The sequence below is a fragment of the Cervus canadensis genome, chromosome 21, assembly GCF_019320065.1.
Source record: "Cervus canadensis isolate Bull #8, Minnesota chromosome 21, ASM1932006v1, whole genome shotgun sequence".
Taxonomy (NCBI): domain Eukaryota; kingdom Metazoa; phylum Chordata; class Mammalia; order Artiodactyla; family Cervidae; genus Cervus; species Cervus canadensis.
Genome location: NC_057406.1, coordinates 52,270,125 through 52,294,226, shown reverse-complemented (window position 1 = coordinate 52,294,226; position 24,102 = coordinate 52,270,125). Strand labels below are relative to the sequence as shown.

The 24,102-nt window shown below is 40.2% G+C and overlaps 1 protein-coding gene and 1 long non-coding RNA gene across 8 annotated transcripts in view; both read left to right on the top strand.

Moving 5' to 3' along the window:
* The window catches only part of SLC41A2 (solute carrier family 41 member 2), a 130,899-nt gene that overhangs the window by 33,086 nt on the left and 73,711 nt on the right, over positions 1-24,102 (top strand). For all 7 annotated transcript variants that reach the window (XM_043440969.1, XM_043440975.1, XM_043440972.1 and 4 more), the window contains one exon: positions 19,633-19,740. In XM_043440969.1, coding sequence (XP_043296904.1) covers positions 19,633-19,740 — 108 coding nt within the window. The remainder of the gene's footprint in view (positions 1-19,632; positions 19,741-24,102) is intronic.
* On the top strand, positions 8,212-12,215 carry LOC122423688. The gene is made up of 3 exons (XR_006264196.1): positions 8,212-10,703; positions 11,046-11,051; positions 11,908-12,215. It is a non-coding gene; the product is annotated as an uncharacterized LOC122423688 (long non-coding RNA).

Below are 24,102 nucleotides of genomic sequence, written 5' to 3'. Positions count from 1 at the left end.
TTCCCTACTTTTCTATGGTCCGTGCTTTTTGCCTGCTGTTTAAGAAATCTATCTACACCCTGTGAATTAAGATATTCTTGTATAATACTTCCTCGAAGTGTCATTGTTTTGTCTTTTACACATTGATCTTTCCTTGCCTGGAATCCATTCTGTATAGAGTGTGAGGTAGGGGTTCTATTTTTTCTTTTCCACATGGATTTCCGTTTGTGTCCTCACTATCATATAACTAAAATATTTGTTGTAAGTCAAGTGCCCGTTTGTGAGTAGGGCTACTTCTGGGCTCTCAATTCTGTTCCTTAGGTGTATTTATGTCTCTTGTCATGAAAGCCACACTGTCATCATTACTCTGTAAGTCTTGCTATCTAGTAGAGAATTTTCTCTCCTTAGTCTTCCAGGAGAGTGTTTTGGTTATTCTTTCCCTTTGCATTTCCATGTATGTTTTTAGTGTAAAACATGTCAGTTTTCAAAAAAAGTTGTTGCAGTTGTGATTCAGAGATAATTAGGGGGCGAACTGGCTCTGTTGTTCCATGTTTGTGGAATAATAGTCCTCCATTTGTTTAGGTCATCTTTAATTCCCCTCACTGATGTTTTACAGTTTCTGAACAAAAGTCTTTTACATTTTTAGTTAGGGTCATTTCTAGTTATTTGATACTTTTTAATGCTATTGTAAGGGCTTCCTGGGTGGCTCAGTGGATAAAGAATCCGCCTGCTAATGCAGGAGACAGAGGAGACACAGATTTGATCCCTGGGTGGGGAAGAGCCCCTAGAAGAGGAAAAGGCAACCTAGGCCAGTATTCTTGCCTGGAGAATTCCATCGACAGAGGAACCTGGTGGGCTACAGTCCATGGCATCACAAAGAGCTGGACATGACTAAGCGGCTAATCACACAGACCAATACTATTCTAAGTGATACAGTTCTAAAAAAATGATTTTCTATTTGTTGCAGGTATGTTCATGTATCTATAGAGGTAAAAAGTGAGTGCCATAGGAATTCTGTAGAGATAGCAAAAAGACCTGTAGGAGTATAGAATGCCTGCTTTTACTTATTCAAGATTTTCCAAAGGAGTAAGCTTTTGTGCCAGTCTAAACTACCTCTTTGTGCTTATGCCTTGAACATCCTTTATATTCATTTTTGGTCCCAGATTAGTAGAAGAGCATATAAAGCACCAGTTATAGTACCTGGGAGATAACCATTGCATAAGTGGTGTAATAGTAACAAGTATCATTCTTTGCATGAATGTTCCCTGTCAAGACTCTGCATGAGTTTTCTCATTTGATGCCCATAAGGAAGACTCTCCAGTAGGTGATGTTATTCTTATTTTATGAAGCTTAGAAATTTGCCTAAGGTCACACAATTGGTAAGTGGATGGATTAAACCCAAGTTTGTTACTCTAAAACTCATGCTTTCAACTACTATACCATCTCCTTATTTATAGGGAACCTAGCTTATCTTTGGATCAGTTCAGCTCAGTTCAGTCGCTCAGTCGTGTCCGACTCTTTGTGACCCCATGGACTGCAACACACCAGGCTTCCCTGTCCATCACCAACTCCTGGAGCATGCTTAAACTCATGTCCATTGAGTCGGTAATGCCATCCAGCCATCTCATCCTCTGTCATCCCCTTCTCCTCCTGTCTTTATTCTTGCCCAGCATCAGGGTCTTTTCCAGTGAGTCTGTTCAGATAAATATATATATATCTACCTCAGATATAAGTAGATCTGGGACTTACATTTATGATTAAATTCATGATTACCTTCTCTCTGTCTTTCACTTCAACTTTTGTTTGTGGCCCTCATTCACTCCTATTGCAGGTGGCTGCTGACAGTTGTGAGGTCATATCCTTTTAGTTTGTATTACAGAAGCAAAGAATGAGCTAGCCTTCTGTAAGTTGGCAAGTTCTAGGGCAAAGCTCAGTAGTTGGCTTATCTTTGGTCACATGCTTACCCCCAGGATCAGTGGGTGATGATTAGCCCAGCTAAATTTACATTTCTATCCCTGGAACAGAGGGGCATTCAGATCAGTAATTTTACCAGAACTACACACAAAAAAAGGAATGTAACTGCTTCTCAAAAGAGAGGGAATGAATATTGTTGCAAGGAAAATGGAGATGAAAGAGTATGAAGAGGCAAGAGCACCAGCGTTACAGCAGAGACCCCTGACACATGGGACTTTATCTGAATCAGTGGTTCTCCAGGTGTGCTCCTTGAACCAGCAGCCTCTGGGAGCTTGTTAGATACACAAATTCTCAAGCTCCATTCCAGTTCCTCTGAATCAGAAACCATCAGGGTGGGCCCCAGCATTCTGTATAAGCATTCCTGATGTCTTGACAGGCTTCCCTTGTGGCTCAGCTGGTGAAGAATCCGGCTGTAATGCGGGAGACCTGGGTTCGATCCCTGGGTTGGGAAGATCCCCTGGAGAAGGCAAAGGCTACCCACTCCAGTAGTCTGGCCTGAAGAATTCCATGGACTATACAGTCCATGGGGTTGCAAAGAGTCTTATGGGTAAAAGTTTGAGAACTAATCATTTGAACTAATCCCAGTTCCTTTCTTGCTAGTAAATGGGGTTGGGTAGAATAGTTAGGCCACATAGTTTTTGGTCCCATTTAAGTATTTCAGTTCAGTTCAGTCACTCAGTCGTGTCCGACTCTTTGCAACCCCATGAATCGCAGCACACCAGGCCTCCCTGTCCATCACCAACTCCCGGAGTTTACTCAAACTCATGTCCATTGAGTCGGTGATGCCATCCAGCCATCTCATCCTTTGTCATCCCCTTCTCCTCCTGCCCCCAATCCCTCCCAACATCAGGGTCTTTTCCAGTGAGTCAACTCTTCTCATGAGGTGGCCAAAGTATTGGAGTTTCAGCCTCAGCAGCAGTCCTTCCAATGAACACCCAGGACTGATCTCCTCTAGGATGGACTGGTTGGATCTCCTTGCACTCCAAGGGACTCTCACGAGTCTTCTCCAACACCACAGTTCAAAACCGTCAATTTTTTGGCGCTCAGCTTTCTTCACAGTCCAACTCTCACATCCATATATGACCACTGGAAAAACCATAGCCTTGACTAGATGAACCTTTGTTGTCAAAATAGTGTCTCTTCTTTTTAATATGCTATCTAGGTTGGTCATAACTTTCTTTCCAAAGAGTAAGCGTCTTTTAATTTCATGGCTGCAATCACCATCTGCAGTGATTTTGGGGCCCCCAAAAATAAAGTCTGACACTGTTTCCACTGTTTCCCCATCTATTTGCCATGAAGCGATGGGACCAGATGCCATGATCTTAGTTTTCTGAATGTTGAGCTTTAAGCCAACTTTTTCACTCTCCTCTTTCACTTTCATCAAGTAGGGCCCAGACCAAAACACCAGCCTAATGCCTTATTCAGAGCATATGTTTGGTGATTCCTTGATAATATAATGAATGAAATAAAATTAAACTCTACCTGTGTTGTAAAGATCCCTGAATTTTGATAATCAAATTTAAGAGTTTTAAGTCATAGGAAGTCAGATTCAGAAATCCTCAGAAACCACCTGATCCAAGCCCCTTGTTTTTTCTTCCCTTCCTAAAAATGAACAGAGTTGTAAGTGATTTACCCGAGAATATACGCATATACGGCTAGTAAATGACAGAGGCCTGTATGTGCGTAAATCCTGCTCCCTGTATAGCATGCTATATATGTATCTCAGATTTGTCTATAGACTTTATCTGTCACGTAGGATTAGTGATAGCCACCCATCCATCTAGACGAAATACAAGTAAACTGAGCTAATCCCTTTGGACTTTCCAGTAGTTCCTAGGTAAATTTATACTTAGAATATTATTGGAAGCTGATGGCTATAAAACCCCAAGATCTTCTTGTATTTTATGAAGATGGTATTATTGGAATGCTGAAGAATCTTCCTTTGAAATCAACCATAGCATGACTCTCAAGTGTTCCTTAATTACTACGCTGCTAAGGCAGTTTGTCTATGTTTCAGAATTCACATGGAGTGATGCACTGATCCTGGAACTCTGAGTAACACTGTTTTTCTGATGTATAAAGCAGAGAGATCAGAGAGGAAAGGGATGGTGCGTTGACGTTTTGTGTATTAAATACCAGTGTGTTTTAAAAAGTGCAAAGAGAAGGTAAGAGGACAGTATCAGTGTTAGATTAAATTTTTGTCATCAGTTTCTCATTTCGCAAAGCTAGGGACATCACATTTGTCCCTCCTTACAAGGTATAGCTATAGTTTTAAGAGTTTGTATTAAAGATAAAATTCCTCTTTTAACACAACTGTGACCTGAGGAAGGCACTAGCACTGTGATGTAATGGTTCTGGTTTTTATTTCAAAAATAATAAATGTAATTCTACTTCTGGGAAGCTGCAGTAAATATGCTTTCACTTTTCCTTCCCATTAAGTATCCCCAAACCCCAGAAACTTTATATAAAACACACATAAGATTCTGAAAGGCAGAAAGAAGAAAGAGGCTGGCTAGGCCCCTTAGGGCTCAAGGAGCAAAACATTGATGAGTGCCGGAGGTTTTCTTTTGCTTCATATAGCCCAGAAAGTGAAAGTGTTAGTCGCTCAGGTCATGTTTGACTTTTTGTGACCCCCACGGACAGTAGCCCTCCAGGCTCCTCTGTCCATGGAATTCTCCAGGCAAGAACACTGAAGTGGGTAGCCACTTCCTTCTCAAGGGGAGCTTCTCGACCCAGGGATCAAACCTGGGTCACCTGCATTGCGGCAGATTCTTTACCGTCTGAGCCGCCAGGAAAGCCCACGTATATCCCAGATTTGGGGCTAAAAGAGCCGGCAGAGAGATGCAAACAAGGGCAGACAAAGCCAAACCAACGTAAGTCTGGTCTCTGTAGCCAAAGGACTAGGAGAGGAACGCCCTAACAAGACAGAAAAGTTTTAGATAATAACTGCTCTACTCTAGCCAAACACTACAGAGAAAACTGTGGCCCCACCCACAGCCACCTCAGCAGAGCCTGGAGGGCATTCTGCTAAGTAAAATAAAATAGAGAAAGACAAATACTGCATGGTCTCTCTTATCAAAGAAGAGTCAAAGTCATAAAAACTGAGAGTAGAATGGTGATTGCCAGGGCCTGAGGGGTGAAGGAAATGGGGAGACGTGGGTAAAAGGGTACAGACTTTCACTTACGAGCTAAGTGTGTTCTGAGGATCTAATGTACAGCATGGTGACTGCAGTTGATAATACTGTATTGTATACTCGAGTTTTGCTAAGAGAATAAGTCTTAAGCATTCTCACTGAAAAAAGAAAAAGTAACTGTGAGGTGATGAATGTATTAATTAACTGGTGGAATTCCCTTGATAATGTGTATGTATTTTAAGTCATCCTACTGTACCCTTTAGTATATTACAGTTCTGTTTGTCAGTTATACCTCAGTAAAGCTGGGGGCCAGGGTGGCGTGAAGGAGGCTGGAATGAGGTGCTGTAGTACTTAAGCCAAGATAGTATCAGAGAAGGGCAAGTAGAGTGCTGGGAATTTCACCTTGTCAGCTGATCATGAGAGGCCCCCAAGAGACCTGGAAGGAGAAATAGAGAACTCCACAGTTATAGTTGGAGACGTCAGCACTCTTCTCTCGGCAATTGATAGAACAACTAGATAGTGGATCTTATAGAAGAATTTGACAACAGCACCAATCAACAAGATCTAACTGACATTTATAGAACACTCCACCCAAAAAACAGCAGAATGCCATTCTGTTCAAGCTCTTACTGATCGTATTTAGAGATAGTTCACATCCTGAGCCATCACAGAAACCTCAACAAATTCAAAATATTGAAATCAGAGTATGTTCTTCGACCACAGTGTAATCAAACTTGAAAGCAGTAACAGCAAAAATCTTCAGAGATGAAACAGTATACTTTCAGATAATCTGTTGGTGGAAGAGGAAGTCTCAAGAAAAATGAAAAACAAAACAAAACATTGAACTGAGTGAAAATGAAAGTACAACATCAAAATTTGTGAGTCACATGTGCAGTGGTCCAGAGATAGAAATTTATAGAACTGAATGCATACCTCAGAATTTAAAAAAATCTCAAATCAATAATCTAAGCTCCCATCTCAGGCTTAGAAAAAATGAATAGAATATACCAAAAGCAAGCGGAAGAAAGTAAATAATAAATATAAAAGCAAAACTCAATGACATTGAAAGCAGGAAGATAATAGAAAAAAAATCAGTGAAACAAGCATTTGATTCTTTCAAAAGATCAGTAAAACTGACAATTTGTAGCAGACTGACAATTAAAACCAAGAGAGAAGACATTACCAGTATCAGAACAACATAGGGGATATCACTGCAGATTGTGCAGACATCAAAAGGGTAACTAAAGAAATGCTATAAATGACTCTGCACACATAAATTTTACAGCTTAAAGTGTAAATGCAGTTACTGCATTTCACCCAAAATGAAGTGGGTATTTTTGAATAGCTCTTACTCACTAAGGAATTTGAATTCATACTTTTAGAAACTCCCCAAAAAGAAATCTTCAGACACAGATAGTTTCACCCGAAAATTCTACCAAATGTTTAAAGCAGAATTAACACTAATTCTACACAAGCTTTTCTGAAAAATTGATAGGGAAGGAACACTTACCAATTCACTTTAAGAAGATAATATTACCCAGATACCAAACCAAAGACAATGCAAAACACAAACAAACCAACCCAACCCCATCTCCCAAAACCCACAGACCAATAGTTCTCCTGAATCTAGACAAAAAAATCCTTAACAAAACATTGGCAAATAGAATTTAGCAACATATAAAATGAATTATATACCATGGAAAATGAGGTTTATTCCAGGGATGAAAGTCTTGTTCACGATTTGAAAATCACTGTAACTCACCATATAAACTGGCTAAAGAAGAAAATCACATAACTGTATCAACTGATACAGAAAAAGCAGTTGACAAAATTCAACATGCATTCATGATAAGAAACAAACTTAAATAAGAATAGAGTAGAACTTCTTCAGTTCAGTTCAGTCACTCAGCTGTGTCCGACTCTTTGCGACCCCATGAATAGCAGCACACCAGGCCTCCCTGTCCATCACCAACTCCTGGAGTTTACTCAAACTCACGTCCATCGAGCTGGTGATGCCATCTAGCCATCTCATCCTCCGTCGTCCCCCTCTCCTCCTGCCCCCAATCCCTCCCAACATCAGGGTCTTTTCCAGTGAGTCAACTCTTCTCATGAGGTGGCCAAAGTATTGGAGTTTCAGCCTCAGCAGCAGTCCTTCCAATGAACACCCAGGACTGATCTCCTCTAGGATGGACTGGTTGGATCTCCTTGCACTCCAAGGGACTCTCACGAGTCTTCTCCAACACCACAGTTCAAAAGCATCAATTCTTCGGCACTCAGCTTTCTTCACAGTCCAACTCTCACATCCATACATGACCACTGGAAAAACCATAGCCTTGACTAGACGGACCTTTGTTGGCAAAGTAATGTCTCTTCTTTTTAATATGCTATCTAGGTTGGTCATAATTTTCCTTCCAAAGAGTAAGCGTCTTTTAATTTCATGGCTGCAATCACCATCTGCAGTGATTTTGGAGCTCCCCAAAATAAAGTCAGCCACTGTTTCCACTGTTTCCCCATCTATTTGCCATGAAGTGATGGGACCGGATGCCATGATCTTAGTTTTCTGAATGTTAAGCTTTAAGCCAACTTTTTCACTCTCCTCTTTCACTTTCATCAAGAGGCTTTTTAGTTCTCTTCACTTCCTGCCATAAGGGTGGTGTCATCTGCATATCTGAGGTTATTGATATTTTTCCCAGCAATCTTGATTCCAGCTTGTGCTTCTTCTCACCCAGCGTTTCTCATGATGTACCCTGCATATAAGTTAAATAAGCAGGGTGATAATATACAGCCTTGACGTACTCCTTTTCCTATTTGGGACCAGTCTGTTGTTCCATGTCCAGTCCTAACTGTTGCTTCCTGACCTGCATACAGGTTTCTCAAGAGGCAGGTCAGGTGGTCTGGTATTCCCATGTCTTTCAGAATTTTCCACAGTTTATTGTGATCCACACAGTCAAAGGCTTTGGCATAGTCAATAAAGCAGAACTAGATGTTTTTCTGGACCACTCTTTTTCTTTTTCGATGATCCAGCAGATGTTGGCAATTTGATCTCTGGTTCCTCTGCCTTTTCTAAAACCAGCTTGAACATCTGGAAGTTCACGGTTCATGTATTGCTGAAGCCTGGCTTGGAGAATTTTGAACATTACTTTACTAGCGTGTGAGATGAGTGCAGTTGTGCAGTAGTTTGAGCATTCTTTGGGATTGCCTTTCTTAGGACTTCCTCAACCTTGTACTTAATGGTGAAATACTGAATGCTTTTCCCCTAAGAACAGACTCAAAGCAAGGATGTCCACACTCATTACGTTTATTCAGCATAATGCAATAATTTAAGAAAAAGAAATAAAAGACATACAGGTTGGACAGGAGGAAATAAAACTTCCTGTTTGCAGATGACATGATGGTCTTCTTCGAAAATTCCAAGGAATCTACCAAAATCAAAACAAAAACTCCGAGAACAGATAAATGAGCTCAGTAAGGCCATGGATACCCAATATGTACAAAAAATAAATTCAGATTCTAGCAATGAGTACGTTGGAATTTAAAAATAACCGTCAACTGAAAAAAATGTACAATGTGAGAGTTGTGAGTTAAGTTTTATTTGAGGCAATATGAACAGCCTGGGAGACAGCACCTTAGATAGCTTTGAGAGACTGCTCCAGAGAAGCAGGGGGATTTTGATAAAGGGGTGCACATGCAGTGAAGCATATATTTTTTTGTAGAAAGTTTTTGCTGGTCTCGTGAAGCTTCTGCTAGCCATGAGAAACAGTCATCACCATGAAGGACTTTAGTGTTTTTCTAGATATGAGGAGATAGATGAATTTGGCTCATAAAATCAGCTCCTGAGAATATCTGACTATCTGAAGACCTGTGCTGCCAGTTTTCCAGAGTACCTCACTTCTGCTGTCCACCCTGAAGTCCTTCAGGGGGTGTTGGAGGTCAACGGCTGCCGCAGCACCTGATTTAATCCTTGTAGATTGCAAGTACCCATGGCAAGTTCCAGTTTGTGGTTCATGACAATAACATTTACTCAAAAAGTAAATACCCGGAAAAATCTTAAAAAACGCGTACAGGATTTATATGCTGAAAGCTACAAAACACCAGTGAAAGAATCAAGGAACATCTAAATAAATGGAGAGACTTGTATTCATGGCTTAGAAGATTTGACATAGTAAAGATGTCAGTTCTCCCCAAATTGATGTAGTGTATAACCGAACTTTTAAAATCTTCATAAGATTTCTTTTAGAATAATATTCTAAAAGGTACATGCAAAGGGACAGAATGTAGAATTTTCTTTTTTGAAAATAAAGTGGAAAGGATCTGTCTCCTTGATTCCAAGTTTATTAAAATGCCCACAGTAATCAAGACTGTGGTATTGGTGGAGGGGTGAACATGCCTAGACTTGACACCAAGAGGATGATCCACAAAAGGAAAAAAGGATGAATTGGACTTCATCAAATAAAAATTTTGTTCTGTGAATGACTCCATTAAAGGGACGAAAACACAGGCTACCAAGTGGAAGAAAATATTTGCAGACCACACATCTGACAAAAGACTAGAATAAAGAACTCTCAAAAACTCAACAATAAAAACAAAAACAGCCCAGTTAGAAAATTGGCAAAAAAACATAAAGGCATTTCACTGAAGAATGTGTACAGATTGTAAATAAGCTTGAAAAGATATTCAGTATCTTTCACCATTAGAGAATGCAAATGAAAACCATAATGAGCTATCACTATGTACCTATCAGAATGGTTAAAAACAGTGGTAGTATCAAATGCCATTGAGAATGCAGAGAAATGGTATCACTCATATATTGCTGGTGGGAATTTAAAATGATACCGTCACTCTGGAAAACACTTTAACAGTTTCTTTAAAGACAAAACAACCACCTAGACATTAACTGCCTTGCAACCTAGATACTGCATTCCTGGGCATTTATTGCAGAGAATGAGGACTTATGCTTATCCAACTCCTGAATGTGAATGTTTACCGCTGCTTTACTCATAATAGCCAAGAACTGGATACACCCCAGATGTCCTTCAATAACTGAATGGTTAAACTTTGGTAAATCCATATGCTGGAATACTACTCAGCAACAAAAAGGAATGAACTGTTGACACATGCAGCAATCCAGATGAATCTCCAGAGAATTATGCTGAGTGGAAAAAGCAAATCTCAAAAGGTTATACATACTGTATTCATTTATAAAAATTCTTGAGTTGACATTTTATAGACATGAAGAGCTGATTAGTGTTTGCCAGGGACTAAGAAGGGACTGGAAGTGAAAAGTGGACATGGCTATTAAAGGGCAATAGAGAGTCCTTGTGATAGAAATGTGCTGTATATTGACTGTCAACGTCATTATCCTGGTTGTGAGATTGTCCTAGAGTTTTGAGAGATATTAGCATTGGGGTGAATTTGATACAGGGTACATGGGAATCTCTGTATTATTTTTTATAATTGCATGTGAATCTATAATTATTTTAAAAAGTTTAATGAAAAAACGTGTATCTGGTTGAGCATATCTAAGCTGTATGAAAGAATATGTAATGGAGAAAAGAGTCTTCTGCGTGCCCTTACCCTATTCTCTTCTTTAGAATTTAATGGTATAGTTTTTTTTTTGTCTCCTTCAATTGAAGTTAAATGCATGAAGATGCATACATACATGTTAATATGTGTGTGTAGTCACTAAAAAATACAAACAAAAAACACCCTATAATGTTGACCTTTACCTTGCTCTTCTTAATTTATCTTGGAGCATCCTTATAGATACACACAGATTTATCAGATTCTTCTCCAACTATACAAAGATGTATCATTGTTTTTCTACTAAGTTACCTAATGGAGATTTAAAGTGCCTCAGATTTTTTGTGACTATGAACAATGATGAAGTTGACTCATTATATGTATATGTTTGAACTTATGTTCAAGTTTATTTGTAAGGTAACTTTCCTTGAAGTAGAGTTTTTAGTTGACAATTATGTGCATTTTACATTTGATGCATATTGCTGAATTCCCCCCAAAAGTTAAACCTTTACGTTTATGTTCTCACCAAAAGTATAATAGAGTGCCTATTTCCTTATATTAATACTCCTACCAACAGAGTATTATCCAAGTTGTTAAAAATTTAAATTTTTATTTTTTTTAACTTTTTATTTTGTATTGGAATATAGCTGATTAACAGTGTTTTAATAGTGTCAGGTGGACAGTTGAGGGACTTAGCCACACATGTACATGTATCCATTCTCCCCCAGACTCCAGTCATCCAGGCTGCCACATAACATTGAGCAGAGTTTCATGTGCTATACAGTAGGTCCTTGTTGGTTATCCATTTTAAATATAGCAGTGTGTACATGTCCATTCCAAACTCTCAAAAACTTTATCCAACTTTTTGACCTGTACCAGTCTCACAGAAGAAAGCTGATCATCTTTTAATTTGCATTTTATAATTATGAATGAGGTTGATCATTGAGTCATATGTTTAAAAGTGAATGGGTTGAACTTTTTAAAACTAAGTTAAAATGAGAAACAATTCTTCTCTATGTTTTAAAATTGCATAAGCATGTTTTACCAGTCAGATATTTTTTAACTTTTTCTATTTATTCTTAAGACTCTATTTATGTATTCCCCAGCAGCAGCAGCAGCAGCAGCAGCAGCAGCAGCTTATGTTATTCTTTTTTTCCTTAAGTTTCATATTTGTTTGTCCTTTGGGGCACGAATGGATTTTTAGGTTTCAAATGTAGTACATTTGTAAGCAATCCAACATTACGTTTGAGGAGTGGGTTCTTGCCCAAGATTCTGGTTATTGACAGGTGTCCAAAATTAGGTAAGAAATCGATTTCCTGTAGGGCAGATTCTTGTGGAAGCTTAGCACTGCATAATAATCTGCCTCGGAGGACATATTTGTATCATGGCAAAATTAGTAGGTAGGTGAAATTTACTGGGGGTGTTGCAGGAAGGGGGACCCCTTCCAGGGCCTGAAACTGGCCTCTTGTCTAACACTCCGAAACAAATTGTCGGAGGAGACATATGTGCTGACAAAGCAAGAGATTTTATTGGGAAAGGGCACTCGGGTGGAGAGCAGGAGGGTAAGGGAACCCAGGAGAACAGCTCTGCCACATGGCTTGCAGTCTTGGGTTTGATGGTGATGGCATTAGTTTCCGGGTTGTCTTTAGCCAATCAACTGACTCAGAGTCCTTCCTGGTGGTGCATGCCTTGTTCAGCCAAGATGGATGCCAGAGAAAAGGATTCTGGGAGGTGGTCGGACATGTGGTGTCTCCTTTTGACCTTTCCTGAACTCTTCCGGTTGGTGGTGGCTTATTAGTTCCGTGATCCTTACCAGGACCTCCTGTCGTAAAACAACTCATGCAAACGGTTACGATGGTGCCTGGGCAGGGTGGGCGGTTTCAGTCAGTGTGCTTCCCCTAACAGGAGCACTAGCTGTATCAGCATTCCCTTTCTGGATTTTTTTTTTTTTCCATTACTTCCTCCTTACAGGAAAATTAACTGATAATATGTTTTGGTGTTAGAACTAATAAACTCTCAATATTGTTATTTATTACAATGTACAGAAATGGTCCTGAACACAATTGTATGAGGTAGGTACAATTATGACCCTATTTTAGGTGAAGAAAGTAAAGCATAGTTTTACATAGCATACTCAAGGCATACAGTAAAAATAGTGAAAGGTTGTTGCTGAGCCACTAAAGACACCAGAATTCTTGGCCTCCGGAGGAGAAGAATTCAATCTGGGGCCAGTGACGAGGCTTGATCTCTCAGAGCTTTTGTGTAATAAAGTTTTATTAAAGTATAAAGTATAAAAGAGATAGAGAAAGCTTCTGACATAGGCATCAGAAGAGAGCAGAAAGAGTGTCCCGTTGCTAGTCTTTAGCCGGATATTATAGAGCTACTAGCAGTCTGCTAATTAGAGAAAGGAAATGTCTCAAAACTCAGAGACTGGCACCAGGCCCCTCACCCATAACATGCATTTTGAGATAAAATCAGCCCAAGGTGAGTTGTCCCCGGCCATAAAATGATCCATGATCGACATGACAAGAAAGGCAGGTTTCCAAGCAAATACAGTCTCATTAACATAGCTTAAGAGAACATTTGCTTGAGTACTGGTTTGTCAAGTCGGTTCTGAGTCTTAGGCAGAACTGACTTGAAGACAGAGTCTATGGTAAATACATAGTTCATTAACATAGCTTAAGACAAATATTTCCATAAGAAAAATGCATTGGTTAACTCAAGGTTTGAGAAAAGTTAAGTTCAGGTGGGCAGTGCCAAAGAATGCTCAAACTACGCACAAATGCAGTCATCTCACACGCTAGTAAAGTACTGCTTAAAATTCTCCAAGCCAGGCTTCAAACAGTATGTGAACCGGAAACTTCCAGATGTTCAAGCTGGCTTTAGAAAAGGCAGAGGAACCAGAGATCGAATTGCCAACATCTTATGGATCATCGAAAAAGCAAGAGAGTTCCAGAAAAATGTCTATTTCTACTTTATTGACTACGCCAAAGCCTCTGACTGTGTGGATCGCAACAAACTGTGGAAAATTCTTACAGAAATGGGAATACCAGACCACCTGACCTGCCTCTTGAGAAATCTGTATGCAGGTCAGGAAGCAACAGTTAGAACTGGACATGGAACAACGGAGTGGTTCCAAACTGGAATAGGAGTACGTCAAGGCTGTATATTATCACCCTGCTTATTTAACTTTTATGCAGAGCTGCTGCTGCTGCTGCTAAGTCGCTTCAGTCATGTCCGACTCTGTGCGACCCCATAGACGGCAGCCCACCAGGCTCCCCCATCCCTGGGATTCTCCAGGCAAGAACACTGGAGTGGGTTGCCATTTCCTTCTCCAATGCATCATGCAAAATGCCGGGCTGGATGAAGCACAAGCTGGAATCAAGATTGCCAGGAAAAATATCAATAACTTTAGATATGCAGATGACACCACCCTTATGGCAGAAAGTAAAGAAGAACTAAAGAGCCTCTTGCTGAACGTGAAAGAGAGTGGAAGAGCTGGCTTCAAACTCAACATTCAAAAAATGAAGATCATGGCATCTGGTCTCATCATTTCATGGCAAATAGATGGAGAAACAGTAGAAACAGTGACAGACTCTTTTCTTGGGCTCCAAAATCACTGCAGATGGTGACCGCAGTCATGAAATTAAAAGATGCTTACTCCTTGAAAGAAAAGTTATGACCAACCTAGACAGCTTATTAAAAAGCAGAGATATTACTTTGCCAACAAAGGTCCATCTAGTCAAAGCTATGGTTTTTCCAGTAGTCATGTATGGATGTGAGAGTTGGACTAAAAAAAAGCTGAGCACCAAATAATTGATGCTTTTGAACTGTGGTGTTGGGGAAGCTGCTTGAGAGTCCCTTGGACTGCAAGGAGATCCAACCAGTCCATCCTAAAGGAAATCAGTCCTAAATATTCATTGGAAGGACTGATGCAGAAGCTGAAACTCGAATACTTTGGCCACCTGATGTGAAGAACTGACTCATTGGAGAAGACCCTGATGCTGGGAAAGATTGAAGGCAGGAGAAGGGGATAACAAAGGATGAGATGGTTGGCTGGCATCACCAACTCAATGGAGATGAGTTTGAGTAAACTCCGGGAGTTGGTGATGGACAGGGAGGCCTGGCGTGCTGCAGTTCATGGGGTTGCAAAGAGTCGGACACGACTGAGTGACTGAAATCACTAACTATGTTCAGGTGGAACCAGGTGTTGTCATGGCAACACAGAATTTTAAAAGAAACCTCTTTTTAAATTTATATAGAGAAGGGGAAAAATATAACACTAGCAGTTTGTTTCCTCCTGCTGCTAAAGAGAGAGATAAAAAATGTCTGACACTTGCAGCCTATTTCCTCTGTTAGGAGACCCCTGGCCTTCCTGCCTGTTACCCTCTCATTAGTATCAGAATTTCAACTCAGATTATCTTGTCATGCGAGTGTATGCTCCTCGGTTCTTTGTCTTGTCACAACAAAAATTTGGAGTGATGGACATTAAAGCCCCCTGGCGGGTCACAGCTCTCAGAGGACAGACCGTGTTATAGCTCTCGGGTCTCGAATGGACCGTGTTATAGCTCTTAAATAAATCAGTGTTACAGCTCAGTGTTACAGCTCTATTTATTTAGATAATAGCAGGAAAATCCATCTTCGAAGTGTGAGGGCACATCGATCCAAAGACAAGAAGAGAAGATCACCCCATTGCTCGGGGGAGAGGGAGGGAGCAAAAAGGGAGAGAAGAGGGCTTTGGCTCCTCTTTTTATATGTTTCTCTGTCCCTGGGCCTGTCTTATGTAAATTGGGCTTAGGCAGGAGCATTGTTTGTTTTACCTGAGGTTCTCACTCAGGTCCTCGGACCTTCCTTTGTTCTATTTTTGCGGGCTTTCCCTTCCAGGTCTTTTAGCCACGGCCATTTTGGACTCTCTTTCCCTATTCTAACTACCTAACAATCTGATTCCAGAATCTCTCCTTTTGACTACTGTACTGTACTGTTTCTCACTGTTCTCATATTTCCCAAACTGTGTGGCTAGACCTTGGAGGCGCTGTGGTATATATTAAATTTTTGAGGAAGACACAGTGACGTTTCTGCAGACCACTGGCTCGAGGTGGTTCGGCATTCAGTATTAGATCATACTCCATTTCTCTTGATGACATACGATGCAAAGCTAGATTTTCAAGTGCTGGGGAGAAAAGCAGGTGTCGCACAAAAGTCAATATAGAACAAGAAATGAAGGCAATAGTTTCCGGTTACAAGGTTTGAGAAGTTATGCAATGCCCAACAGATACACACCCCCCATTAGGAATTAATGTGGTTAGAGGACATAAAAATACAATATTTTCCTTCCAATGTTTGTGTTATTTCTTTAGAAGGCTATAAAATTGTTAGGGAATAAATACCTATTAAATTGTTTGGACCTAGCTGCTTGGCAGGACTGTTAGGTATTTCTTTTTGACCTAAGGAAGCCATGAAAACATTTCTGAGATGCTACAGGTGCTGTGAGCTGAGAAAGTTTGAGAACTTTAATAAGCACACGTATGCAGGTTATAGAGAGAAGAACGCAGAATTTATTGGGCACGAGGTAGGAAAGCAGTATGTGAAAGTTCTTATTGTTATATCAATGATGAGGTGTAAGTGTTTTCATAGGAATTCTCACAGGAGCATTTGATTTTAATTAAACTTGGAAAGGATGCTAGTAACCCAGTGGAATGCATCCCAGCAGTTCCGCAGTGCGATTGTGTGACTGATAGAGAAATTTAAAGCCATCGTATAGGTAGGTGTCTTAAAATTATGACGTAGGTAAAACATATTCCTGAATTATGTCTAATCTGATAAAAATGCTATCTTGCCGGGTCCAGCCTCGGCAGGATCCAGGGGATACCCTCAGGATGAATGGCGTCGGCGACAGAGAGACGTGAGCCAGCCTTGATGGGGCCAAGTCTGCGAGGGAGAGAGAGAGAAAGAGAGAGAGTGACCAGACGGGGGGTGCAGCAGGGTCTGGCAGGGTCTGGCAATGCTTTATTTTTTACCGTGGCTTTTATACCCTAAATTAGTACATTTCTAAGGGGAAGATAGTTTAACATTACATCAGCTTGTTCTTCATGAAACCAGGGTGTTTTCTGCATGCTTCTTTGTTTATGAGGGTCTTGTACATTATCTTCTGGCCTTGGGGCCTATTGACATTTTATGACCTAGGTGAATGCAAAGCTGTTTTCCGTAATCTATTCTTTGTTGAACACAAAGGTCAGTCCTTTTGCAGAAGTTATCAGTTAAATTTATCTAAAAGGTTTACCACACAAAGACTCTGCAGCTCCAGTGAGGCAGCCCCTGTTTAGCATTCCTGGTTAAAATGAACAATTCTAAACTCTTATTTTTCTAAATCTTTAACTATAACCGCTTTTAGAATAATATTTTATGTTCTCTAATAGGGCTTCCTTACACCAGAAGGGCTCTGTGCCTATTAGGGCCTTTGTGTGATCAGGTTCTTTATGCTGTTTATGATTAAGGTGTTGTGAGCAGTCATGTGCATTAGTACACGTTTGCCAAGCAGGCTAGAATGCCAGCAAAGGGGTCTAAATTGAAACACTCCTTTCATCCTGGATAATCTTATAGGATACCACTGTCCGGCGGACATATTAATTAAAGTTCTAAGTTGATTCTGTTTGGAAAGAGATCGGGGAAGGCCTTCTACCCGTGTCACAGAAATTAGGGAGTAGTCTAATATAGCAAGCATCAGAAAGACAGAGATCATCTTTAAGGTGAGCGCCGGGGCAGCTTTTCGAAATCCCTGAAGTCCTGATCTGCCTTGCTTGTCAGGTCTCCTTCTCACGACCTTGTCATGGGTGGGATCTCATGTGCTGGCTCCCGGCACTATCTCATAAGTTTGTTGTGAAAATTAAATGATGAAGAACAGCAATCAGTGAATGTTGACTGCTGTTAGTATTTATTATTGTCTGTTGTTATTCGTCATCATCATCATCACCATCATTTCAGAAGGATGCATATCCCACTAGGACAGCAGAATTCTTACCCAACATAAAACACAGGCAAAATTGTTTGGTAGTTTCTTTGATAGGTTAAGGAATCTGAGAGGTTACTGGACTCCCAGTGCCTCTTTTAGCTCCATCCTTTATTGAATCCCTGGATGGATTCGCTTGTGAATCCTTCAAACCAGGTTTTTACCAGAGACTGGCCTGACAAATATTTCCTGAGGTCTCTTTAGTCCCTAGTTCTACATCTATTTGGAACAGCCTCTAGGGAAACTTTGGAGACAAATTAAAATTTCCTTTCACTTATCTGATAGATTTAAGTCTTTTCTCAGCTGTATTGGTGTTAGTGACAGGACTGTATTCTTGATATGTTTTGGCATAAGTTAAGATGCTTGGTTACTAAAGTCTCATACTGGGACAATCACCTCTTAATAGTACTTGTGAAGTAGCATTTTGTGTTAGTCATTTGTATGGCATTTCCAGTTTATAAAGTGCTGTAATATCTGTTGTTTTCATTATTATGGTATTTCTCCATAGGCTTGACAGGACAGATAGTATCTTCATTTTATGGTTGAAGAAGTTGAAATCAGAAAAGTACATAACTCATCAAAGACCACACAGCCAGTTTGTGACAGATCCATGCCTTGATAACAGATTTTCTGATTTCCAGTTTCATGCTCCTTACGATCTTCTGCTCTGCAGCCTCTTGCCTCACATCCTAAAATAGGGAGCAGAACATGGGACAACTCAGAAGTCCTGCGGTCAATTCTAGGTCCCATCTTTTGGTTTTGGGAAAATCACTTTATCTGAATCTCTATTTCTTCATTTGTGAAACTAGCTAATAATATTACTGTAATTTTTCTGCAGGTTGGGTATACTCAGTGTTGGAACCAAGATTCAAATACAGTTTATCTGGTTCTTGAATCTGTGCTCCTAATCACTAGTTACACTGACTTGGCATCATTAAGAGATAAAGTAGACTTTAAGTGTAACAGAGTTGGACTTAACTTGGTTGTCCAATGGTTAAGAATCTGCTTTACAGGAATGCGTAATTCGATCCCTGATCCAGGATCTAACATCCCACATGATGCTGGGCAATTAAGCTCACATACCACAGCTGGAGAAAGTCTGTGTGCCACAACGAAGGTGGCAGCCAAAAAAAAAAAAAAAGGTTGTGTAGCAAGCTAGATATACTACGAGATATAAAGACTTTATCAGCTATTACTCCCAACTCTAACTGAGTCTTCTAAAGTAGCTCAAGGTTTCAGAACTCTGGAGAATTGTTGTTGTTCAATCACTAAGTCATGTCCAACTCTTTGCGACCCCATGGACTGCAGCACGCCAAGCTTCCCTCCTGGAGTTTGCTCAAACTCATGTCCTGAGTCTATGATGTCATCCAGCCATCTCGTCCTCTATCACCCTCTTCTCCTCCTGCCTTCAATCTTTCCCAGCATTAGGGTCTTTTCCAATGAGTCAGCTCTTCGCATCAGGTGGCCAAAGTATTGGAGCTTCAGCTTTAGCATCAGTCCTTCCAGTGAATATTCAGGATTGACTTCCCTTAGGATTGACTGGCTTGATCTCCTTGCTGTCCAAGGGACTCTCAAGAATCTTCTCTAGTATCACAGTTTGAAAGCATCAGTTCTTTGACACTCAGCCTTCTTTATGATCCAAATCTCACATCCATACATAACTACTGGAAAAACCATAGTTTTGACTATATAGACCCTTGTCTGCAAAGTAATATCTGCTTTTTAATATGCCATCTGGATTTGTCATAGCTTTTCTTCCAAGGAGCAAGTGTCTTTTCATTTCATGGCTTCAGTCACTGTTCGTAGTGGTTTTGGAGCCCAAGAGAGCAAAATCTGTCACTGTTTCCACTTTTCCCCCATCTATGGGAATGGGTTAAGCTGAATGTTCAATGATTAAATGACCTATGTAGTTACTTAAAACGTAGGTGCAACATTGGAAAAAAAGGCTGAAAATTTTGGAAATCTTTATTCTAAAGTGTTTTTAAAGAGTGTTGAAAATTCTTTTTTTTTTCCTTACAGCACTGGGAGGTGTTCAAAAAAGTAACAGAAGTTTTCATTTTAGTTCCTGCACTTCTTGGTCTCAAAGGGAACTTGGAAATGACATTGGCATCCAGATTATCCACTGCAGTAAGTTTATTCCTACCTCTAAGTATGTATATTTTCTACACATGTGCACACACACATGTTTATATGTGTGCGTGTGTCTGTGTATCTTTGTGTGTATATATATATCACATATGCTGTTCCTCTCTATTAAGGAGAACTTTTATGAGGAAAAAAATTTTCTCCTCTGTCTACTGATAAGTTTCTAAACCTCAGGGATATGCTAAGTAGTTATGCTTGTTATCATGTCCTGAAAGTTCCCTGGGGTGTCTGATCTGGGAATTACAGGCCCTCCTTTACTCTGAGAAGAAGTAGCATTCTTGCCTCCTTCCATTTGGGGTATTCTGACTATCATCATCAGTGCATAAGACATGGGCAGGTCAGACACTGAGTTTCTTTATGGTTTGATGGTTGGTTGATTGGCATTGAGACTTTCTGTGATTGTTAACAGTAATACATGCTTATTATAAAAACTGGAGGAACGGGAAAACGTATAAAGAAGAAAATTTAAAACTACCCCCAATTCTTTACCTAGACATAATCTCTATTACTATTTTGTTATAGATCCTTCTATACTTAAATAACTCTACTTACACATAGGTATAGCATAATACACACACACACTCTATATTCTTAAAAAAAAGAACTGGAATCGTATATATTCTCATTTATAATCTGTGATATCCATTTGAAGAGACATCATGATCATATTTCTATATCAAGAAATGTGGACCTATGCCATTGTTTTTATTGGCTGTGTGTTTTTCTGTTGTATAGCTCTACTGTGATTTAATCTATTATTGAATATGTAGGTTCTTTTTAATGTTTTGCTGTTATGACTATTTTTGTATATACAGTTTTATACTATAATTTCTTTTGGGCAAATTCTAAGATGAATTTATTGTTCAGGGGAGAAAAAAGCATCCTTTTATGACTTGAGCCACATACTAGAAAACAGTCATCCAGAAACATTAAACACTTTAAAAAACACTGCCACTAGCAGGGTTCTGAGTTTTTTTTTAGCAGATGATAAGGATTTTGTTTTCTCACTGTAATAGTCTTTGGGGGTTCCACCATCGTGGAACCAAATTATGATTAAATCCATGTAGCTAGTGAGGCTCACTTCAATGAACCATCAGCCCACTGAATGTTGTTGTTTTTGTTGTTCAGTTGCTAAGTCAGGTCTGACTCTTTGCGACCCTGTAGACTGTAGCGCCCAGGCTCCTCTGTCCTCCCCTGTATCATGGAGTTTGCTAAAATACAGGTCCATTGAGTCGGTGATGCCATCTAACCATCTCATTCTCTGCTGCCCTCTTCTCCTTTGCCTTCAGTCCTTCCCAGCATCAGAATCTTTTCCAGTGAATCGGCTCTTTGCATCAGGTGGCCAAAGTATTGGAACTTCAGCTTCAGCATCAGTCCTTCCAGTGAATTTTCAGGGTTGATTTCCTTTAAGATTGACTGGTTTTAACTATAATTTTACATCATTGAGTATTAAGAGAACTGGAGAATAATAGAAGCTAGAGTTCCTTAGACTGGAACATAAAAGTCCAAAATGACCCTGGAATATCTCGTGCCATAAGGTAAAGAAATGCTAGAATAAACAAACAAAGAATGATAGGTACATGATGAAAGGGTAACATACAAACCAGATCTGGGATAATTCGAGCCACAAAATAAATAATAATATTTACAAATTATAATTACTCATAGCGTGAGATAAGAATCCACGAGTTTGCAGATGGATAACAGGGCAGGCATGGTCTCTGCTGTGGTAGAATTTAAATTTACATAAATAATTTCAGATATTGGTAGAGGCAGTAAAGAACATAAAACAGGGTAATATGATGAAGGGTGATTCACGAGAGCTGTTTTATATTAGGTGGTTAGGGACGACTTCTCTGAGGTGGTGTGCAAGCTGGAAAGTGGAAAGTGAAAGTTGCTCAGTCATGTCCGACTCTTTGCGACCCCATGGACTATACAGTCCATGGAATTCTCCAGGCCAGAATACTAAAGTGGGTAGCCTTTTCCTTCTCCAGGGGATCTTCCCAACCCAGGGATCAAATGCAGGTCTCCCACACTGCAGGCAGATTCTTTACCAGCTGAGCCACCAGGGAAGCCCAAGAATACTGGAGTGGGTAGCCTATCCCTTCTCCAGGGATCTTGCTGACGCAGGAATCAAACCTGGGTCTCCTGCATTGCAGGCGAATTCTTTACCAGCTGAGCTACCAAGGAACCTGAATAATAAAAGTGAGTCAGGAATATCAAAATCTGGGAAGAGACCATTCCAGGTTACTATTGTATCTGATCAGTATGATGATGTCAGTGTAGTAGTATCAGATATTTAAAAGCATTCTGTACAGATTCAGTTTCACAATTGAGCCTGGGGCAGGAATAAAAACAGAGGCCCTTGTAGCCATATGTGTACTTAGTTTAAAATTATACAACAGGCTTACACATTAAAAAAAAATCTCTCCATCTTTCCGCCTTTGCATATATTTCCTCTGATGATCTGAAAGTCCAAGATCAAATTTATAATTCTTGGACTCCTTGGGTTCTGTTTTGGAACCCAGTGTTGTGGAGAGAGCCAGTTCCTGGTCTGAGCCCTGCCCTGCTACATTCCCCAGGCTCTATGGTCTGCACTGTGGGAGACCTCACACATCCCTCAGACCTCACATCCATCCACACCCCCAACAGCCAGCCAGCCTCTAAGCACTCCTGGGTTTGGGCATGCACCAGAGGTGGCATGGCCTGTCTTCAGGAGGATTGGCTTCAGGAAGAGGCCCTGGAATTGGACTCAAGGCCATTTGGTCATGGCCTTCTATAGTCCTAGGTATCTGGAGTGTGGCCTAGAAGGGGATGAGGCCCAGGCGTTGAGTGGGCGCACTGCTTGGGTGCCATGTACTCCTCAACCTGTTGAAAGGGGCACGGCTAATGGAGGACCAAAGTGGGGCCTTCTAAGCTACGGTTCTCAAAGCTGGAGTCCCTCTTACAGATTCCAGACTTCTTCTGGCCTAAGGAAAATTACATGATATAGAAGGGGTTTCAAAGCTGCCTTGTGATGTACTTCAGTAAGATATAAAAACAAGGGGAAAAGTTATATGTTAAGAAGGATTGGCCACAAGATCAGTCTAGCAGGCCTCAGTACTAAGAAATTATTTCTAAAAAATTTAGAAATAAAATGGTAATAAGATTTTGGGCTTCCCAGTTGGTGGCTCAGTGGTAAAGAATCTGCCTGCAGTGCAGGAGACACAGGTTCAGTCTCTGGGTTGGGAAGATCCTCTGGAGAAGGAAATGGCAACCCACTCCAGTATTCTTACCTGGAAAATCCCATGGACAGAGGAGTCTGATGGGCTACAGTCCATGGGGTGCAAAAGAGTAGGACACAGCTGAGTGACCAAACAACAACAACGGCAATAAGATTTTTAAAATTTGATTAAATTTCACATTTGTTCTAACATTCCAGAAGTTCATTATGTAATGGTGACATTGCTGTCAGCTGAATATTGTTTTTAACATTTGGCATCCAACTGGAATGTGTGGAATGTGTGTAAAAGCTACTATATCTTGAACTATTGTCTTAAAAAACAGCAGTATGTTTATGTGGTTTTACTAGTTTATGTAGTTTTCCGAGTTAGTGAAATTACATGGGTTTAATCTGCCATCTTTTCCCAGTGATCCACACTTGTATCTGTTTTAAGAGCTGGTGGGTTACCTAGATAGAACTCATTCCAAAAGGCTTTTTGGCAGGAGACGTGAATAAAGAAGAGGTCTTGAAAAATAAGAGTGACAACATTTAAGGGAAAAGAAAGTTATTAGAATGAGAGTTAAAAGGTGGCTTTAGTTTCATTTTGCTAGAAAATGAACTTTGTTCTGATAAATATAGTTGGGCATACAAATATTTAAGCAGCTTGATAAGTTTGCCAAGAAAACTGAAACTTTAACTAACTTACCGCAAGGAAAGTATTTCTAAAAGTGACATTATTGAGCATTACCCAGCATTTGTTTAGATTCAAATAATAGATTAAACATGCCAATCCATTTTAAAATAGGCCATGCTGTAGGGAATCTAATTAAAAAAGAATATGCTGCAAGTTAAATTGTTTAATTTGATCATTATTACCATTAAGGGGCTTCCCAGGTGGTGCTGCTGGTAAAGAACCCACCTGCCAGTGTACAAGACATGAGACGCGGGTTTGATACCTGGGTGGGGAAGATCCCCTGAAGGAGGGCAGGGCAGCCCTCTCCAGTATTCTTGCCTGGAGAACCCCATGGACAGAGAGGAACCTGACAGGCTGCAGCCTGTGGGGTCACAAAGAGTCGGACACAACTAAGTGAAGTGACTCAGCACACATGCACCCATTACCATTAAAGCTGAATTTCATCTTT